Source organism: Caretta caretta, chromosome 3 (assembly GCF_965140235.1).
Source record: "Caretta caretta isolate rCarCar2 chromosome 3, rCarCar1.hap1, whole genome shotgun sequence".
NCBI classification, from domain to species: Eukaryota; Metazoa; Chordata; order Testudines; family Cheloniidae; genus Caretta; species Caretta caretta.
This window is the reverse complement of record NC_134208.1, coordinates 2,453,290-2,471,615: the sequence shown is the minus strand read 5'-3', so window position 1 is coordinate 2,471,615 and position 18,326 is coordinate 2,453,290. Positions and strand designations below refer to the sequence as shown.

Genomic DNA, 18,326 nt, shown 5'->3' with positions numbered 1-18,326 from the left:
CGCTGTCTGCACTTGCATGGAAACCATATAGTTCTACTCTGGAACATGACTGTATAAAAATGGTTCCTCCTTATTCAGAACTGATCCTTGGATGCATTTAGAGTCGCATCTGCTCACTTCTGTAACTAAAATAAACGTTAGCTCTGCAGAGCCATCAGATACGTGGCAAAGTGAGTCAGATTAAGTTATGGCTCATACATCATCAACAGAATTGTTAACTTCAAGTTGGAGAGCCAAATCCTCCTATCATTTATACCTGCATAATCCCACTGAGGAAAATAAGAGTTATGCCAGTGTAACTGAGGATAGACTCTGGTCTTCAGTATTTTTGGTGGTGATGAACAAGCCAGAAAGAATCCATCTTGTCTGAGATTCCAGGTTAGATTTGAACATCAGACAGAATAACCATGTTCTTTCTTGTAAACTGAAGAAAGCTAAACTAGAGTAATGAAAAAACAATAAATCTAAAACTCAACAATGGCATTGTTCTAATAATGGGCCAAAACTGTGTAAGATGATGTGTTGTTGGGTTTTTTAAAGAAACGTTTTCTAACGTAAGCTCCTATCTCAGTTAGAAAATTGTTTAAGCACAGCTCTAACAGTTTTAATGCATCCATACTAATTCTTTGAGCATATCAGAAAGCTGTGTAAATAGTTTATCAAATATGGTTCCCTTACAAGTGTATTAGAAGCCCCCTCTCGTCTGGAGACCAGGAGAGCTGCAGCTGAGGTTTCAGCCTTCAGCTGTGATATGATTATTCAGGACATATAAACATTGGCTCCGTTCTCTCCTGCAGTGAGAAAAATTAGAACCAGATGGGCTGGATCCTCCAGTCCAGCTGAGCTCTGCTTGGTGCAGGATTCAAAGGGGAAGCAAAGGTGGTTGCCCTAGGTGCTGAATTGTCAGCAAGGGATAGCTGGAGTGCAGCTGCACTCCTCTTCCATCTCCCCCTCTTTTTGCCATGTCCAGGGGTTGCTACCTGGTGATTCCCTTGCAGTATAACAAGGGCTGTAAGTACAGCTAAGGACCTAGTCCTGTATTTCTAATGAATGTGTATTTTAAAGGGGTGGGGGAGACAAAAAAGACCAAACCTTTTAAAAACAAGAGTAAGTCCATCATTTTTAAAGGGGGAAATAACATTTTATTTTTGAGGGAGGTTTTGAATCCTGTGACAGGGTCACTCACCACACTGGTGCCTCCTGCTGGCCATTTCTGGCATTAGCTCCGTCAGCAGGTGTGCCCTCCAGTGGTGGTAGTGGCTCTTCCATCCTCATCTCTGCCTGCAGACCCTCTGCAGTTCCAGTCTCACGGCCTCTGCTTCGTGGCACAGCCCTCCGGCCATGTCACAATCCAGGTTCTCCCCTTCTGGGGGACTCCTTCCACAAAAGTCTAGTCACTACTCGCAGCGGCCATAGCCTGGCCACTTCTTCAGCAGCGAGTGAGGGGCAGGGGGGACTCAAGCCCACCCACTACTCTGTGCCCATCCCAGAGACCCTGTAAACAACAGCTTCCTGCTGTCCCTCCTTTCTTTCTCCACCAGTCTGTCTCAATTCCCTGGGCCACTTCCCCGCACCTTCGGCTCCTGGCTCCTCCCCCTCCCCCTGTTCACGGTGCTAGTCTCTGCAGCCCTCTAGGAAACCAGTCCCCTTCCTTGGGCTTCCTACAGCAGACTGCCTTGCTCTGGCCTACAGCTTCCTTTTATATGGGCTGGCTGGGCCCTGAGTGGCTGGTCCAGCGACTGCTCTAATTGGCTGCAGCCACTGCCCTAATTGGCTGTTTCCCTGCAGCCCTCCGGGCTGTGTTTCAACCCTGTCAGGGCCAGTGTGGGGCAGATTCGCTGTCTCACATCCCCAGAAGAAAAGATAGAAAAGGTATATTCTTCCTGACTTTTTTATCCTTTACAGATGGCTGGCATAATCCTTATGTTCCTACTGTGGCTATCTAGTTCTTTAAGTTCTGAGAAGCCCCAGCATAGAGAAACAATAAGAATGTGCAAAACTTCAGTGTGGTTTCCTTGTATTGAACACACAGTTGACTGAAGCACACACAAAACCATGCACTCCTTATTAAATAATGTAATATTTAGGGCTAAAGTCAGAGGAGATAAAACTGATGGTGTAGCTTACACATAAGTGAATAGGTTTCAGAGTAGCAGCCGTGTTAGTCTGTATTCGCAAAAAGAAAAGGAGGACTAGTGGCTCCTTGGAGACTAACCAATTTATTTGAGCATAAGCTTTCATGAGCTATAGCTCACTTCATCGGATGCATTCAGTGGAAAATACAGTGGGGAGATTTATATACATAGAGAACATGAAACAATGGGTGTTACCATACACACTGTAAGGAGAGTGATCACTTAAGGTGAGCTATTACCAGCAGGAGAACGGGAGCGGGGGACCTTTTGTAGTGATAATCAAGGTGGGCCATTTCCAGCAGTTGACAAGAACGTCTGAGGAATGGGGGGAGGAAATAAACATGGGGAAATAGTTTACTTTGTGTAATGACCCATCCGCTCCCAGTCTCTATTCAAGCCTAAGTTAATTGTATCCAGTTTGCAAATTAATTCCAATTCAGCAGTCTCTCGTTGGAGTCTGTTTTTGAAGTTTTTTTGTTGAAGAATTGCAACTTTGAGGTCTGTAATCGAGTGACCAAAGAGATTGAAGAGTTCTCCGACTGGTTTTTGAATGTTATAATTCTTGATGTCTGATGTGTGTCCATTTATTCTTTTACGTAGAGACTGTCCAGTTTGACCAATGTACATGGCAGAGGGGCAACTGTAAAAAAACCCAAAAGAAATAGTATTTTCAATTCAACTAATAACAAGTACTGTAGTGCAATCTCTTTGTCATGAAAGTTGAACTTACAGCCGGTATCAAGCGGAGTGCCCCAAGTGTCAGTCCTGGGGCCAGTTTTCTTCAATATGTTCATTAATGATCTGGAGGATGGCGTGGATTGCACCCTCAGCAAGTCTGAAGATGACATGAAACTGTGAGAAGTGGTAGATATGTTGGAGGGTAGGAATAGGATACAGAGGGACCTAGACAAATTAGAGGATTGGACCAAAAGAAATCTGATGAGGTTCTACAAGGACAAGTGCAGAGTCCTGCACTTAGGATGGAAGAATCCCATGCACTGCTACAGACTAGGGACCGAATGGTGAGGCAGCAGTTCTGCAGAAAAGGACCTAGGGGTCACAGTGGATGAGAAGCTGGGTATGAGTCAGCAGTGTGCCCTTGTTGCCCAGAAGGCTAACGGCATTTTGGGCTGTATAAGTAGGGGCATAGCCAGCAGATCGAGGGACGTGATCGTTCCCCTCTATTCGGCATTGGTGAGGCCTCATCTGGAGTAGTGTGTCCCGTTTTGGGCCCTACACTACAAAAAGGATGTGGAAAAATTGAAGAGAGTCCAGCGGAGGGCAACAAAAATGATTAGGGGGCTGCAGTATATGACTTATGAGGAATCATAGAATCATAGAATATCAGGGTTGGAAGGGACCTCAGGAGGTCATCTAGTCCAACCCCCTGCTCAAAGCATGACCGATCCCCAATTAAATCATCCCAGCCGGGGCTTTGTCAAGCCTGACCTTAAAAACTTCTAAGGAAGGAGATTCCACCACCTCCCTAGGTAACGCATTCCAGTGTTTCACCACCCTCCTAGTGAAAAAGTTTTTCCTAATATTCAACCTAAACCTCCCCCACTGCAACTTCAGACCATTACTCCTTGTTCTGTCGTCAGCTACCACTGAGAACAGTCTAGATCCATCCTTTTTGGAACCCCCTTTCAGATAGTTGAAAGCAGCTATCAAATCCCCCCTCATTCTTCTCTTCTGCAGACTAAACAATCCCAGTTCCCTCAGCCTCTCCTCATAAGGAGAGGCTGAGGGAACTGGGATTACACCTCTACCCCGATATAACGCGGTCCCCAGGAGCCAAAAAAATCTTACCGCCTTATAGGTGAAATCGTGTTAGATCAGGGTAGAAGGATTAGAGTGTACAAAGAAATAATGTGCTTTGAAATTTAACTAGGAAAGATATTTTTATTCCTTTAGGATAAAAATATTTGTAAACTTGCGAACTAAATCATTTTTGTTAGTAGGGACTGAGGGTCTTGGGCGGGGGCACAGGAGGGAGGCAGGAGCTGAGCAAAGTGGCTTTAGCAGCGGCGGCAAAACCGCCCTGCACAGCAGAGCATGCAGCACCCCCTGGTCAGGGCGCAGGAGGCTCGGGGCCAGGGCCGGGGCTGCAGCATGGACCCGCTCCTTCTGGCTGCAGGCACCCGGGCTGCGGCATGAACTTCCAGCCATGAGCCGCCCCCGGGTCGCCGCAGCCTGGTGGAGCCCCGCTGCAGCCTCGCCGCGCTGCCCCTGCACGTCTGAATCGACCCCTGTTCCCCTTCCCACCATGGCCCCATTATCCAACCCCTCGGCCCCGGCCCGGCACCCTTAACATGCTGCTCAGAGCAGCGTGTGGGAGCCAGACACGCTGATGCGCTGATCTGCCGGAGCACGCAGCCCCGCCCCCAAGAGTGCTGCTTTATCGTGTTATATCCAAATTCGCATTATATCGGACCACGTTATATCAGGGTAGAGTTATATTTAGTCTGCAGAAGAGAAGAATGAGGGGGAATTTGATAGCTGCTTTCAACTACCTGAAAGGGGGTTCCAAAGAGGATGGAGCTAGGCTGTTCTCAGTGGTAGCAGATGACAGAAGAAGGAGTAATGGACTCAAGTTGCAGTGGGGGAGGTTTAGGTTGGATATTAGGAAAAAACTGTTTCACTAGGAGGGTGGTGAAGCACTGGAATGCGTTACCTAGGGAGGTGGTGGAATCTCCTTCCTTAGAGGTTTTTAAGTTCAGGCTTGACAAAGCCCTGGCTGGGATGATTTAGTTGGGGATTGGTCCTGCTTTGAGCAGGGGGTTGGACTAGATGACCTCCCTTCCAACCCTGATATTCTGTGATATAAATGTAGAATTATGTACAAAAAAACCCGCATTCAAAAATAAAACCATGTAAAATTTTAGAGCCTGCAAGTCCACTCAGTCCTACTTCTTATTCAGCCAGTCGCTCAGACAAACAAGTTTGTTTACATTTGCAGGAGATAATGCTGCCCGCTTCTTGATTACAATGTCATCTGAAAGGGAAAACAGGCGTTCGCATGGCACTGTTGTAGCTGGCATTGCAAGATATTTACATGCCAGATGGGCTAAAGATTCATATGTCCCTTCATGCTTCAACCACCATTTCAGGGCACATGCGTCCATGCTGATGATGGGTTCGGCTTGATAACAATCCAAAGCAGAGCGGACCAACACATGGTTTAAATTTCATCATCTGAGTCAGATGCCACAAGCAGAAGGTTGATTTTCTTTTTTTGTGGTTCAGGTTCTGTAGTTTCCGCATTGGAGTGTTTGCTCTTTTCAGACATCTGAAAGCATGCTCCACACCTCTTCCCTCACAGATTTTGGAAGGCACTTCAGATTCTTAAGCCTTGGGTCGAGTGCTGTAGCAATCTTTAGAAATCTCACATGGGTATCTTCTTTGCGTTTTGTCAAATCTGCAGTGGAAGTGTTCTTAAAATGAACAACATGGGTCATCATCCAAGACTACTATAACATGAAATAGATGGCAGAATTCGGGTAAAGCAGAGCAGGAGACATACAATTCCCCCCCAAGGAGTTCAGTCACAAATGTAATTAACCCATTAATTTTTTAGTGAGCATCATCAGCATGGAAGCATGTCCTCTGGAATGGTGACCGAAGCGGGAAGAGGGCATATGAATGTTTAGCATATCTGGCACATGAATATCTTGCCGTGCCGGCTATGAAAGTCCCATGCAAATGCCTGTTCTCACTTTCAGGTGACATTGTAAATAAGAGGACAGCATTATCTCCTGCAAATGTAAACAAACTTGTTTGTCTGAGCAATTGGCTGAATAAGAAGTAGGACTGAATGGACTTGCAGGCTCTAAAGTTTTGCTTTTTTTTTTTGAGTGCAGTTATGTAATAAAAAAAATCTACATCTGTAAGTTGCACTTTCATGACAGAGGTTGCACTATAGTACTTGTGTGAGGTGAATTGAAAAATACTATTTCTTGTGTTTATCATTTTTACAGTGCAAATATTTGTAATAAAAAATAATATACACTTTGATTTCAGTGACAACACAGAATACAATATATATGGAAATGTAGAAGAACATCCGAAATATTTAATAAATTTCAGTTGGTATTCTGTTCTTTAACAGTGCAATTTAAACTGTGATTAATCGCGATTAATTTTTTTAGTTAATCGCATGGTTAACTGCGATTAATCAACAGCCCTAATTTCTATGTTTTTGTTTTGTTTAATATCAGCACCCGCCACTGACCCCGTGCATAGCTATTGTGTATGTTAGAGTTTTAGTGTGGGTGGTGGCAGAAGGAAACTCTGCCTGACTTTGAGGAGTGGCAGAAGAGAGTATGGGTATGCAAGTGAGAGATTTTGTGGGGAAAGAGAGTTTTTTATAGACATGTGTGGCTTTTCTTATGAATGAGAAAGGAGGGTGTGTGTCTGAGAAAATGAAGATGGGAAGACTGCAGAGGCATTGGGAATGGTGAACTTGAGAGGAAAGGAATGATACAGGGAGCAAGCAGAGAGGTTAGAAACTGGGATGAAGGAAGAAGATAACACAGCATAGCAGAAAATTGGTAGGGTTGGATGGGGAAGAGAAGGAAAGAGAGATCAGTTATTACACAGTACAGAAAAATACTGCAGGAAAACCGTCCTACCCCTTTTCCCTCTACACCTTGTCCCTGGGTTATCTCATTCATTCAAAGGAGTACTTGTGGCACCTTAGAGACTAACCAATTTATTTGAGCATGAGCTTTCGTGAACTACAGCTCACTTCATCGGATGCATACTGTGGAAAGTGTAGAAGATCTTTTTATATACACACAAAGCATGAAAAAATACCTCCTCCTACCCCACTCTCCTGCTGGTAATAGCTTATCTAAAGTGATCACTCTCCTTACAATGTGTATGATAATCAAGTTGGGCCATTTCCAGCAGAAATCCAGGTTTTCTACACTTCCCACAGTATGCATCCGATGAAGTGAGCTGTAGCTCACGAAAGCTTATGCTTAAATAAATTGGTTAGTCTCTAAGGTGCCACAAGTACTCCTTTTCTTTTTGCGAATACAGACTAACACGGCTGTTATTCTGAAACCTCTCATTCATTCACATACCCACATTCAACTATCATCTCTATGACGACAACTTGCAGATCTACCTATCCACTCAAAATCTCCTTTTGTGAACTCTCAATTAAGATCTTGATGTGTCACTCTAATATTGCATTGTGGATGACCAGCTGTCAGCTTAAGCTCCATGTGGCCAAAACAGAGTTCTTAATCTATGCCCCCAAACCTTCCTCTATCCTTGCTTTCTCTGTCGTGGTGGACAACGCTACTGTCCTTCCTGTCACTCAGGCCTTTAATATGGGTGTCATCTTTGACATGGCCTTCTCTTTAGATCCTCACATCCAGGCTGTGTCTAAATCTTGCTGATTCTTTCTGTGTATCTCTAAGACACAGCCTTTTCTCTCCATGTACACAGCTAAACTTCCCTCCCAGGCCCTCATCATCTCACATTTCAACTACTACAGCATCCTCTTCTCTGGCCTTGACAGATGTGATATTGCCCCAATTGTATGCATTCAAGATGTTGCTCCACAGATAATTTACTTGGTTCTTTGCTTTGGCCACATCACCCACTCCTTGCATCCCTCCACTGACGACTCCTTACAAGTAGGTTGATGTAGGTAATAGTGTAGATGTAATATTCTTTGACTTCTGTAAGCTATTTGAATTGGTACGGAATGACATTTTGATTAAAAATACTAGAAAGATATAGAATTAACAGAGCACACATTAAATGGATTAAAAGCTGGCTAACTGACAGGTCTCAAAATGACAGGTTTCAGAGTAGCAGCCGGGTTGGTCTGTATCCATAAAAAGAAAAGGAGTACTTGTGGCACCTTAGAGACTAACAAATTTATTAGAGCATAAGCTTTTGTGAGCTACATCCGATGTCGTGAGCTGTAGCTCACGAAAGCTTATACTCTAATAAATTTGTTAGTCTCTAAGGTGCCACAAGTACTCCTTTTCTTTTTAAGTCTCAAAGTGTAATTGTAAATGGGGAATCATCATCAAACGGTCCCATAGGGATTGGTTCTTGGCCCTACACTATGTAACATTTTTACTAATGACCTGGAAGAAAACAAAACATCAATTACTGATCAAGTTTGAAGATGACATGCACATTGTGGGAGTGATAAATAATGAAGAGGACAGGTCACTGATTCAGAGCATTCTGGATTGCTTGGTAAACTGGGTGCAAGCAAACAAGATGTATTTTAATCATGCCCAATTTAAATGTATACATCTGGGAACAAAGAATTTAGGCCATATTTAGAGTATAGGAGACTATATTCTGGGAAGCAGTGACTCCTAAAAGGTTTTGGAGTTGGTCATGGATAATCAGCTAAATGTGAGATTCAAGTGCAATGCTGTGGCCATAAGGGCTAATATGATCCTTGGATGGATAAACAGGGGAATCTTGAGTAGGAGTAAAGAGGTTATTTTACCTCTGTATGTGGCACTGGGGTGGCTACTGCTGGAATCCTACGTCCAGTTCTGGTGTCCACAATTCAAGGAGGAGGATGATAAATTAAAGAGGGTTCAGAGAAAAGCCATAAGCCATGTCTGTACAAAGTGCAAGCTGGTCTCCATATTGGAAGAGAAGGTTCAAGGTCTGGAGCAACAGGTATCGACCGTGCGTTGCATAAGAGAAACTGAAGATTTCCTGGACAGACATCACGATATGCTTCTATGGGCACAAGGTTCTGAAGATTCAGAGCAGGCTGCACATCAGGGACAGGAGGACGGTGAAAAAATTTGGCATCATGTGACCTCCAGAAGGAAAAAGAGGAACGTCCATGTACCAGCAACGCTGATACAGGTAAGTAACCATTTTCATGTTCTCTCCACAGGTACTAATGCGGAGAGTGGACCAGATGATACCTCTGAGGGAAGAGAGCAGAAGGAGACTCCACCGATTGGAAGGCATGAGATGCACTGTCCTAGGGTTGGGGGTTCCACGACCACCGCTCCCAAGAGAAAGAGGCGGGTGGTGGTGGTCGGGGACTCTCTCCTCAGGGGGACTGAGTCATTTATCTGCCGCCCCAACCGGGAAAACCGAGAAGTCTGCTGCTTGCCAGGAGCTAAGATTCGCAATGTGACGGAGAGACTGCCGAGACTTGTCAGGCCCTCGGATCGTTACACCTTCCTGCTTCTCCACGTGGGCACCAATGATACTGCCAAGAATGACCTTGAGCGGATCACTGCAGATTACGTGGCTCTGGGAAGAAGGATAAAGGAGTTTGAGGCGCAAGTGGTCTTCTCGTCCATCCTCCCCGTGGAAAGAAAAGGCCTGGGTAGAGATGGTCGAACCGTGGAAGTCAAAGAATGGCTACGCAGGTGGTGTCGGAGAGAAGGCTTTGGATTCTTTGACCATGGGATGGTGTACCAAGAAGGAGGAGTGCTAGGCAGAGACGGGCTCCACCTAACGAAGAGAGGGAAAAGCATCTTCGCAAGCAGGCTGGCTAACCTAGTGAGGAGGGCTTTAAACTAGGTTCACCGGGGGAAAGAGACCAAAGCCCTGAGGTAAGTGGGGAAGTGGGATACTGGGAGGAAGCAAGAGCAGGAGCGCGTGAAAGGGGAGGGCTCCTGCCTCATACTGAGAAAGAGGGGCGATCAGCGGGTTATCTCAAGTGCCTATCACAAATGCACGAAGCCTGGGAAACAAGCAGGGAGAACTGGAAGTCCTGGCAAAGTCAAGGAATTATGATGTGATTGGAATAACAGAGACTTGGTGGGATAACTCACATGACTGGAGTACTGTCATGGATGGATATAAGCTGTTCAGGAAGGACAGGCAGGGCAGAAAAGGTGGGGGAGTTGCACTGTATGTAAGGGAGCAGTATGACTGCTCAGAGCTCCGGTATGAAACTGCAGAAAAACCTGAGTCTCTGGATTAAGTTTAGAAGTGTGAGCAACAAGGGTGATGTCGTGCTGGGAGTCTACTATATACCACCGGACCAGGGGGATGAGGTGGACGAGGCTTTCTTTTGGCAACTAATGGAAGTTACTAGATCGCAGGCTCTGGTTCTTATGGGAGACTTCAATCACCCTGATATCTGCTGGGAGAGCAATACAGCGGTGCACAGATAATCCAGGAAGTTTTTGGAAAGTGTAGGGGACAATTTCCTAGTGCAAGTGCTGGAGGAACCAACTAGGGGCAGAGCTCTTCTTGACCTGCTGCTCACAAACCGGGAAGAATTAGTAGGGGAAGCAAAAGTGGATGGAAACCTGGGAGGCAGTGACCATGAGATGGTCGAGTTCAGGATCCTGACACAGGGAATAAAGGGGAGCAGCAGAATACAGACCCTGGACTTCAGAAAAGCAGACTTTGACAACCTCAGGGAACTGATGGGCAGGATCCCCTGGGAAAATAACATGCGAGGGAAAGGAGTCCAGGAGATCTGGCTGTATTTTAAAGAATCCTTATTGAGGTTACAGGGACAAACCATCCCAATGTGTAGAGAGAATAGTAAATATGGCAGGTGACCAGCTTGGCTTAACAGTGAAATCCTTGCTGATCTTAAACACAAAAAAGAAGCTTCCAAGAAGCGGAAGATTGGACAAATGACCAGGGAAGAGTATAAAAATATTGCTCAGGCATGCAGGAGTGAAATCAGGAAGGCCAAATCACACCTGGAGGTGCAGCTAGCAAGAGATGTTAAGAGTAACAAGAAGGGTTTCTTCAGGTATGTTAGCAACAAGAAGAAAGTCAAGGAAAGTGTGGGCCCCTTACTGAATGAGGGGGGCAACCTAGTGTCAGAGGATGTGGAAAAAGCTAATGTACTCAATACTTTTTTTTGCTTCTGTCTTCACGAACAAGGTCAGCTCCCAGACTGCTGCACTGGACAGCACAGCATGGGGATGAGGTGACCAGCGCTCTGTGAAGACAGAAGTGGTTCAGGACTATTTAGAGAAGCTGGATGAGCACAAGCCCGTGGGACCAAAGGAGTTGGTGGATGTGATTGCAGAGCTATTGAAAACTCATGGCGATAGGGGGAGGTCCTGGACGCGTAGTGATCAATGGCTCCATGTCTAGTTGGCAGCCGGTATCAAGTGGAGTGCCCCCAGGGTCGGTCCTCAGGCTGGTTTTCTTCGATATCTTCATTAATGATCTGGAGGATGGTGTGGATTGCACCCTCAGCAAGTTTGCAGATGACACTAAACTGGGAGGAGAGGTAGATGCAGTGGGGGAGGTTTAGGTTGGATATTAGGAAAAACTTTTTCACTAGGAGGGTGGTGAAACACTGGAATGCGTTACCTAGAGAGGTGGTGGAATCTCCTTCCTTAGAAGTTTTTAAGGTCAGGCTTGACAAAGCCCTGGCTGGGATGATTTAGTTGGGGATTGGTCCTGCTTTGAGGAGCGGGTTGGACTAGATGACCTCCTGAGGTCCCTTCCAACCCCAGTATTCTATGATTTTATGATTGCTAAAAATTGGCTTTCTGAAATCTCTCTAAAGTACCTATATACTGCTTCATTCTGTGAAATGTTTATCGCTGTCTCTGCAAATCTGTTTAGAATGCAAATCATTCTTATGACCTCACAGTGCTAGGTGGTGCACAAATACATAGAAGGGCATGGTCCCTGCTCTGAAGAGCTTACAAGTTCATTTCCTAAATTATTTTCTTCTGATAAGTAAGAAGGAAATTCAAGGTGGCTGCTTCTCTGGTTTGACTCTGTATTTTCTGAATCATTAAGTGACTTCTAGTTCTAGAAGTTAGAAATTTTTTTGAGTGTACTTGTTTGGATATGTTACCCAATATATACCCACGGGTTACCCAGTATATACGTGGATAGTTAAAATTCCCTGTGAGAATAGAATTCTTCTGCTTAGATAGCCTTGATATTTGATTCAGGAATTTTTTTCTTTCTTCCCTTTTCTTGCTGCTCTATAGCAGATGACCACAACTGTGTCCTTTGTTGGGGGAACACAAGTAAGTTTCTTTTAACCAGAAGTTTTGGAATAATGGGATTGCTCTGGACTAACAGTAAGAATGCCATTCTTGTCTCCCCTCCGCCTCCTAGAGGACTTCAAAGTTTTTTCAGGACCTCATGAGGTGGTGACCAGTTCTCTAGGGGTGCAGGTGGAATTTGTGCAAGAGAATCCAGATACTTTCCTAAATATTACAGACTCCTGCCCCAGGAAGTGTTGTGCTTCCTGTCAGTGAAGCCTTACTGGAGTCAGTGAAAACTCTCTGGCAGACTCCAGCCAAGCAAGTGGACAGACGATACCAAGTCCCTCAATAAGATTTTGACTGTTTCTTTACCCATCTAGTTCCTGATTCTTTGGTGGCTTAACAAGAGGTCCCATCAATCCCATATTAAGGCCACTCCCAAAGATAAGAAATATAAGAGACTGATTTATACGGCTAAACGGTTTATTCCACTGCCACTCTTCAAATGAGAGTTGCTAATTATCAGGTTCTTTTGTCAAAATATAACTTTGCTAATTTCTCTGCCATTTCTAAATTTGCTGACAAATTGCCAGAGGAATATGAAGAACAGTTTTTAGTTTTGGTTTCAGAGGGATATCTTACAGCTCATTCATACCTCAAGGCAGCAATAGATGCTGCTGCTATGTCCTTGCATTGTGTGATCACTGTAATCTCTACGCAGCATTATTCTTCACTACAGGCTTCTGGCATTCCAAGGGAGCTGCAGAACACCATAGAAATCTTACCTTTTGAGGGTTCTACACTGTGTTCTACTAAAACAGTTGACACTATGCGCACATTGAAGGACTCTTGTGCAATACTTCATTCAATAGGAGTTTATACTTTGGTTAACAAGAGGAAACAGTTCAGTCCATAATCTTACTCCACACCCTCTTTCCCACAGAGGTCACTCACAGTATGCTTCTAAGAGAAAGTGAAGACCTCCTTGATGTCTCCAACCATCTTCGTCAGCAGGAGTCCCTTCTCACCAGACAGCTGCAACTTCCAAGCAATCTTTTTGACTTCTTGGTCAAGGACAGCACACGAACTATACCTCCTCCATTTGGATGATACCTGTTCCTCTTTCACTGTGCTTGGGAAAGCATCACATCAGACAACTGGGTGCTCAGCACATTAAAGGAGGGATATGTTACCCCATGAACTTCCTCCCTTTTCCCAACCCACCTTCCTTGTCCCTTTCAGGGACACTTCTCACAAGACTATTACTTCAAGAACTATGATCTCTAGAATTGGAAGTGAGGAAAGAAGGTCCTTACTAACACAGAAGAAATGGCTTCTATTCCCATTACTTCCTGCTCCCAAGAAATCTGGTGGCCTTGCCCCATTCTAGATCTAAGAAAGCAATTGCAGGATGGTCTGCTTGCTTCTATTATCCCTTCCCTGGAGATGGGAAATTTGTATGGTACCTCTGTTTACAAGACACATACTTCCATGTGGTGATACATCCTTGCCATAGGAAGTTCGATTCATAGCAGGTTCTAACTATTACTAGTACACAGTGCTTCTCTTCAGACTGTCATCTGCCCCAAGGGTCTTTGCCTAATACATAGCAGCAGTAGCATCCCACCTCTGCCATTTGAGCATTCAAATTTTCCTTACCCAAATGATCCGCTAGTTCGTGGAGCATCAAGTGACCAGGACCAAAACAGTATCCTAGTCATCAAACAGCTATTCTCCCATCTGGATCTGAAACTAAATTCGGACAAATCAGAGTTACAACCAACACAACTCATAGGAGCAGAACTCAACAGCATGACCACTATGGCTCTCCTTTCAGGGAAGGTTTCAATCTCTCAGAAAGTCTCAAGTCCAACTCAATGACATGCCTGCCTTCAGCTCCAGACCATGTGACCTCATGCACGTACATAACTCTGCATGCCAGACTTCACCTTCACTGTCTACAGGAATGGCTCCATTTGGTATATCATCCTTTCAGGCACCCCTTGGACATGCAGCTTTGTGTACCTGCATCAGTGTTTCAGTCTCTCAGCTGGTGCTAGAACCCCGAACAGTGTGCCCAAAGAAGTGCCATTTTTGTCTCCAGAACCAGCTATGATTCTGGAAAGTTGTCTACCAAAGTTTGGGGAGCCCATCTCAGTCAACTACAGACATAACCTCTTTGGTCACCTCAGGAAGTTTCACCTCCACATAAATGTGTTAGAGCTCCAAGCTATTCTTTGGATCTGCAAAATGTTTGTCTAGGGTCGGGAAACAGGTGGTACAAGTTCTTACATACAACACCACTGTCTTGTTCTATCTAAACAAGCAGGGAGGTGCAAAATAGCCTCAACTGGAATTTGTGCATTTGTCTCAATGTTTCCCTGAAGGCTTTCATGAATGGTCAGTCAGGAAGGATATTTTGCTTCAGATCTTCCACCACTGGGGGGTACCAAGCAATAGGCTTGTTTGCAACCAACCTGAATAACAAGTGCATAATATTTTGCTCCAGGGCAGGCCACAGTCTGGGTTCCATCACAGATGCCTTTCTTTTTCCATGGTCCATTCATCTCCTATGTCTGGCTGAGTTCCTCTGATTCTGAAGGTACTCAAGAAGCTGAAAAGAGAACAACCAATATTAATCCTTGTTGCATCAATGTGGCCAAGAAACTATTGGTTCATGGACCTACATCAACTTTCTGTCTGGTCACCGGTAACTTTACCACTAGTCGAGTATCTTCTATCTAAGAACCAAAGCAAGATTCTACATCCCAACCTCCAGTGTCTCCACCTTACAGCATAGATCATTTCTGGTTGAATTCCCATGAGAAATTGTGCTCCTGTGGGGTTCAGACATGTTGGTGAATAGCAGAAAATAATCCACTAGACTAAGAGCAACATACTCCACAAACTGGAAGAGATTTTTGATCTGGGTGCAATCTCAACACATATCACCCCATCTTACGGCAGTTGCAGATGTGCTGGACTACTTGTTTCCCCTGAAATCATCAGATTTTTTGATTAGTTCCGTGAGAGTTCACGGGGTTTCCATTTCTGTGCTACATTCACCAGTGATGGGTTTTCCGTTTTCTCTCACCCTCTTGTTTCCAATTCTTGAAAGGTCTAGTCAACGTTTACCCTCCTGTTTCTGATCCTGTACCTGTATGGGATCTCAATCTAGCCCTCTCCAAACTCATAGGACCTCTCTTTGAGCTTATGGCTATAACCTCACTATTGTTATTGTCTATGAAGATGGCTTTTCTGGTGGTGATTGCTTCTTCTAGGATGGTTTCAGAACTTCAAGTCCTTCTGAACGGTCCTCCTTTTGTGGTTTTCTATAAAAGCAAGGTTTCCCTTAGACCACACCCTAAGTTTATGCCTAAAGCATAACCATTGTCTGAAGCAAACTATTCATTTTCCAGTGTTTTCCCCCCAAAGCTCCATTCTTCTAAAGCTGAAGAAATATTTCATGTTCTTGGAGCAATGCTCCAGTAGCTGATATCTGCAAGGAAGTGACATGGTCACCTGTACATACTTGTTCTGCTTACTATACCATCAGTCAGGCCTCTCGTAATGATGCAACTTTGGCAAGTTGGTGTTACAGTCTCTGTTCAGATGATTCAAAGTCCCTCCACCTACAAGGGAACTGCTGAGGAGTCACCTGCTGGCACAATCACTGAGAGTTTAAAAAAAAAAGTTACTTACCCATACAGTAACTGTGGTTCTTCAACATACATTTTACATTGCACATACACACATTCTACAACCCTCCCAGCTTTCCTGCTACATTGAACAGTACATATGTCAGTGCGAAGGAACAATGAGGGAAGTGGTGACCACACCTCTTTTATGCCCTTGCCTGAGAGCATGAGAAGAGCAGGAGCACATGTGCTTCCTGGTTGTACTGCAGGCAGATATCTGACTCAAGTGCATGGGGTGCACAGACACCTGCTGTGGAATGTATATGTGCACAGCATATTGAAGAACAACAGTCACTGTGCATTTAAATAACCGATTTTTACCCGCATTTTAACCTGACACAGGAACTCTTTAAGGCAATCTGAACACAACACCCCTGCCTACGTAGGTACTCCTGTTACTTAGGTATTTGAATTAGTTGGTACCTTTGACCTAATGTTGTTACATAGAATAATAGTTTTGTGTTCACCTTTATCTGTATTTACTGCTGGTTTTTAATCATTAACATGGAATACGTTATTTCTATTTTAGTCCTCCTCGACCTCTGACAAACATGAATGACACCATGGTTACCCATATGTCCTCCGGAGCACCCACTCCGACGAAAAGGTATCTATACCTCACTAAATTTACTGTTTACATCTTTACAAGAGGTAGAAATAGAATGAATTATGCGTCACTGTTAGTGTTCTGACTTGTTTCAAATGCTACTGCAGCTGCACCGAGTGTGTCTGAGGTTCATAAAACAAGGCTTGATTGCCGCTGCTGCTTTTTGATCTCTTTAAAGAGCTATTTTCTTGTACTGAGTAATTTTTACTACAGAAATGCTAAAGTTTTATAGAGGATATTTCCTCCAAAGCCATTCAGGAAGACCGGTCTTGCTGTTTTGTTGCCTTTGTTAATGCCAGTTCTTCACACAAAGTAGAAACCAGTTGCATAGTTTCTTTTGAAATTCCTGAGGCCTGATCTACATGGGGTGCTTAGTTCATATGGTGTGACGCACAGGGGTTAGGGCGCAATATGGAAGCTGTACTAATAGTGTGCACACAGGGCAGCTGTGCACTACCCAGGAGATGATGGGGCTGTAGCAGCGGCTCCTCCAGCCGCAGCAGAGGAAGAGGACGAGGAAGACGAGGATGACACCGCGCAACTGCTGCTTCACAAACTCTTCTTGGAGCAGTTCACAGCACGGTTCTTGGGCTTGGGAAATCAGCACCAGTGGATGAGAGAAGATCTTTCTGCAGACCTGGAATGATCAGCAGAATTTGGTGACAGAATTTTGGGGATGTGATGATGGGGCATCTGCCCCATACTGGCCTATAAAGGGTTATTAGAGCCCTAGGGAGGCTGCACAAAAGGCAGCCAATTAGAGAAGGGCCAGGTTGATCCATAAAAGAAGGACTGCAGAGCAGAGCCACTTCAGTCACTCCCTGGACTTTGAGGGAGGAGGACTGGCTACCTTGTAGGCTGAAGGCAGCAAGCACCCTGGACAGAACAGTGCTACAGGCAGAGACTGCGGGAGTTAAAGGCAGCTCCTGGTGGGCTGCAGGGATCTGCAGGCTGAGGCCTTGAAGGAAGGACAAAGTGGGTGCTGAGGCCACGGGGAAATGTCTCGGGGAGATCTACTGAAGAGTTGGAGGGGACGCAGCAAGTGGCAGCCATCTACAGAGTCCCTGGGCCGGAGTAGTAGATGGGCCTGGGTTTCTCCCCTCCCATCCCCCGCCTTGCCACTGAGGAAGTGGCCAATTGGCTGAAGTAGCCACTGAGGGAAGTGGCTGGACAGTGGACTGCGATACTGGAAGTGGGGGAGCACAGAGTACGGCACAGCCGAATGGCTGTGTCCTGCAGAGGACGCTGCAGTTGTTGGAGTGATGTGGGTCCTGAAGCAGAAGTGACGGCAGCTGGACATCACCAGAAGAGGGCGCACTGGTGAACAGAGCTAATCCCCAGGACAGCCAGCAGGAGGTGCCACAGTGGTGAGTGAACCCCATCACAATGGTGAAGACAACCTTTTCGAGATCAGTGCTGAACTAGCCCTGGAGCCGCAGCAACAGCATCCCAGCATGCAGTGCCCCATACCCATTGAGAAGCGTGTCACCATTGCCATCTAGAAGCCAACCACCCCCAAATGCTACCAGTCTGTAGCCAGCCAATTTGGCATAGGAAGACCGGCTGGTGGGTCCATTGTGAGGCAAGTGTGTGATGTCACGCATAAGGTATCGTTGTACTGGGTTTTAAAGCTTGGTGATGCTCAGGAGATTTTTGATGGCATTGCATACATGGGGTTCCCAAACTGGGTTGGGGTAATTGATGGGACCCATGTCCCTATCATTTGGCCCCCACATCAGGGCTCAGAGTTTATGAACAGAAAGGAGTATTTCTACATGGTTGCTCCTAGGCCTGGTTGACCACCATGACATGTTCACAAACGTAAATGCAGGGTGGTCTGGAAAGGTCCACAATGCTAGTATCTTTCAGAATGCTGCTCTGTTTACTTTAAAGAATAAAGGAGACTTTTCCCCCCAGATCACTATGAACATTAATGGTGTGGAGAATGCTC

General features: G+C 45.2%; 1 protein-coding gene across 17 annotated transcripts in view; it reads left to right on the top strand.

The window, feature by feature from the left end:
• DTNB (dystrobrevin beta) overlaps nt 1-18,326 on the top strand; it is a 380,746-nt gene that overhangs the window by 190,106 nt on the left and 172,314 nt on the right. For 14 of the 17 annotated variants that reach the window (XR_007356069.2, XR_007356070.2, XR_007356076.2 and 11 more), the window contains one exon: nt 16,298-16,375. The exons of the other annotated variants lie outside the window; for them this stretch is intronic. Coding sequence is in view for 4 of the 14 variants with exons in the window: in XM_048846097.2 (XP_048702054.2) it covers nt 16,298-16,375 (78 nt within the window). In the remaining 10 variants the exon portion in view is untranslated. The remainder of the gene's footprint in view (nt 1-16,297; nt 16,376-18,326) is intronic. 17 annotated transcript variants of the gene reach the window in all.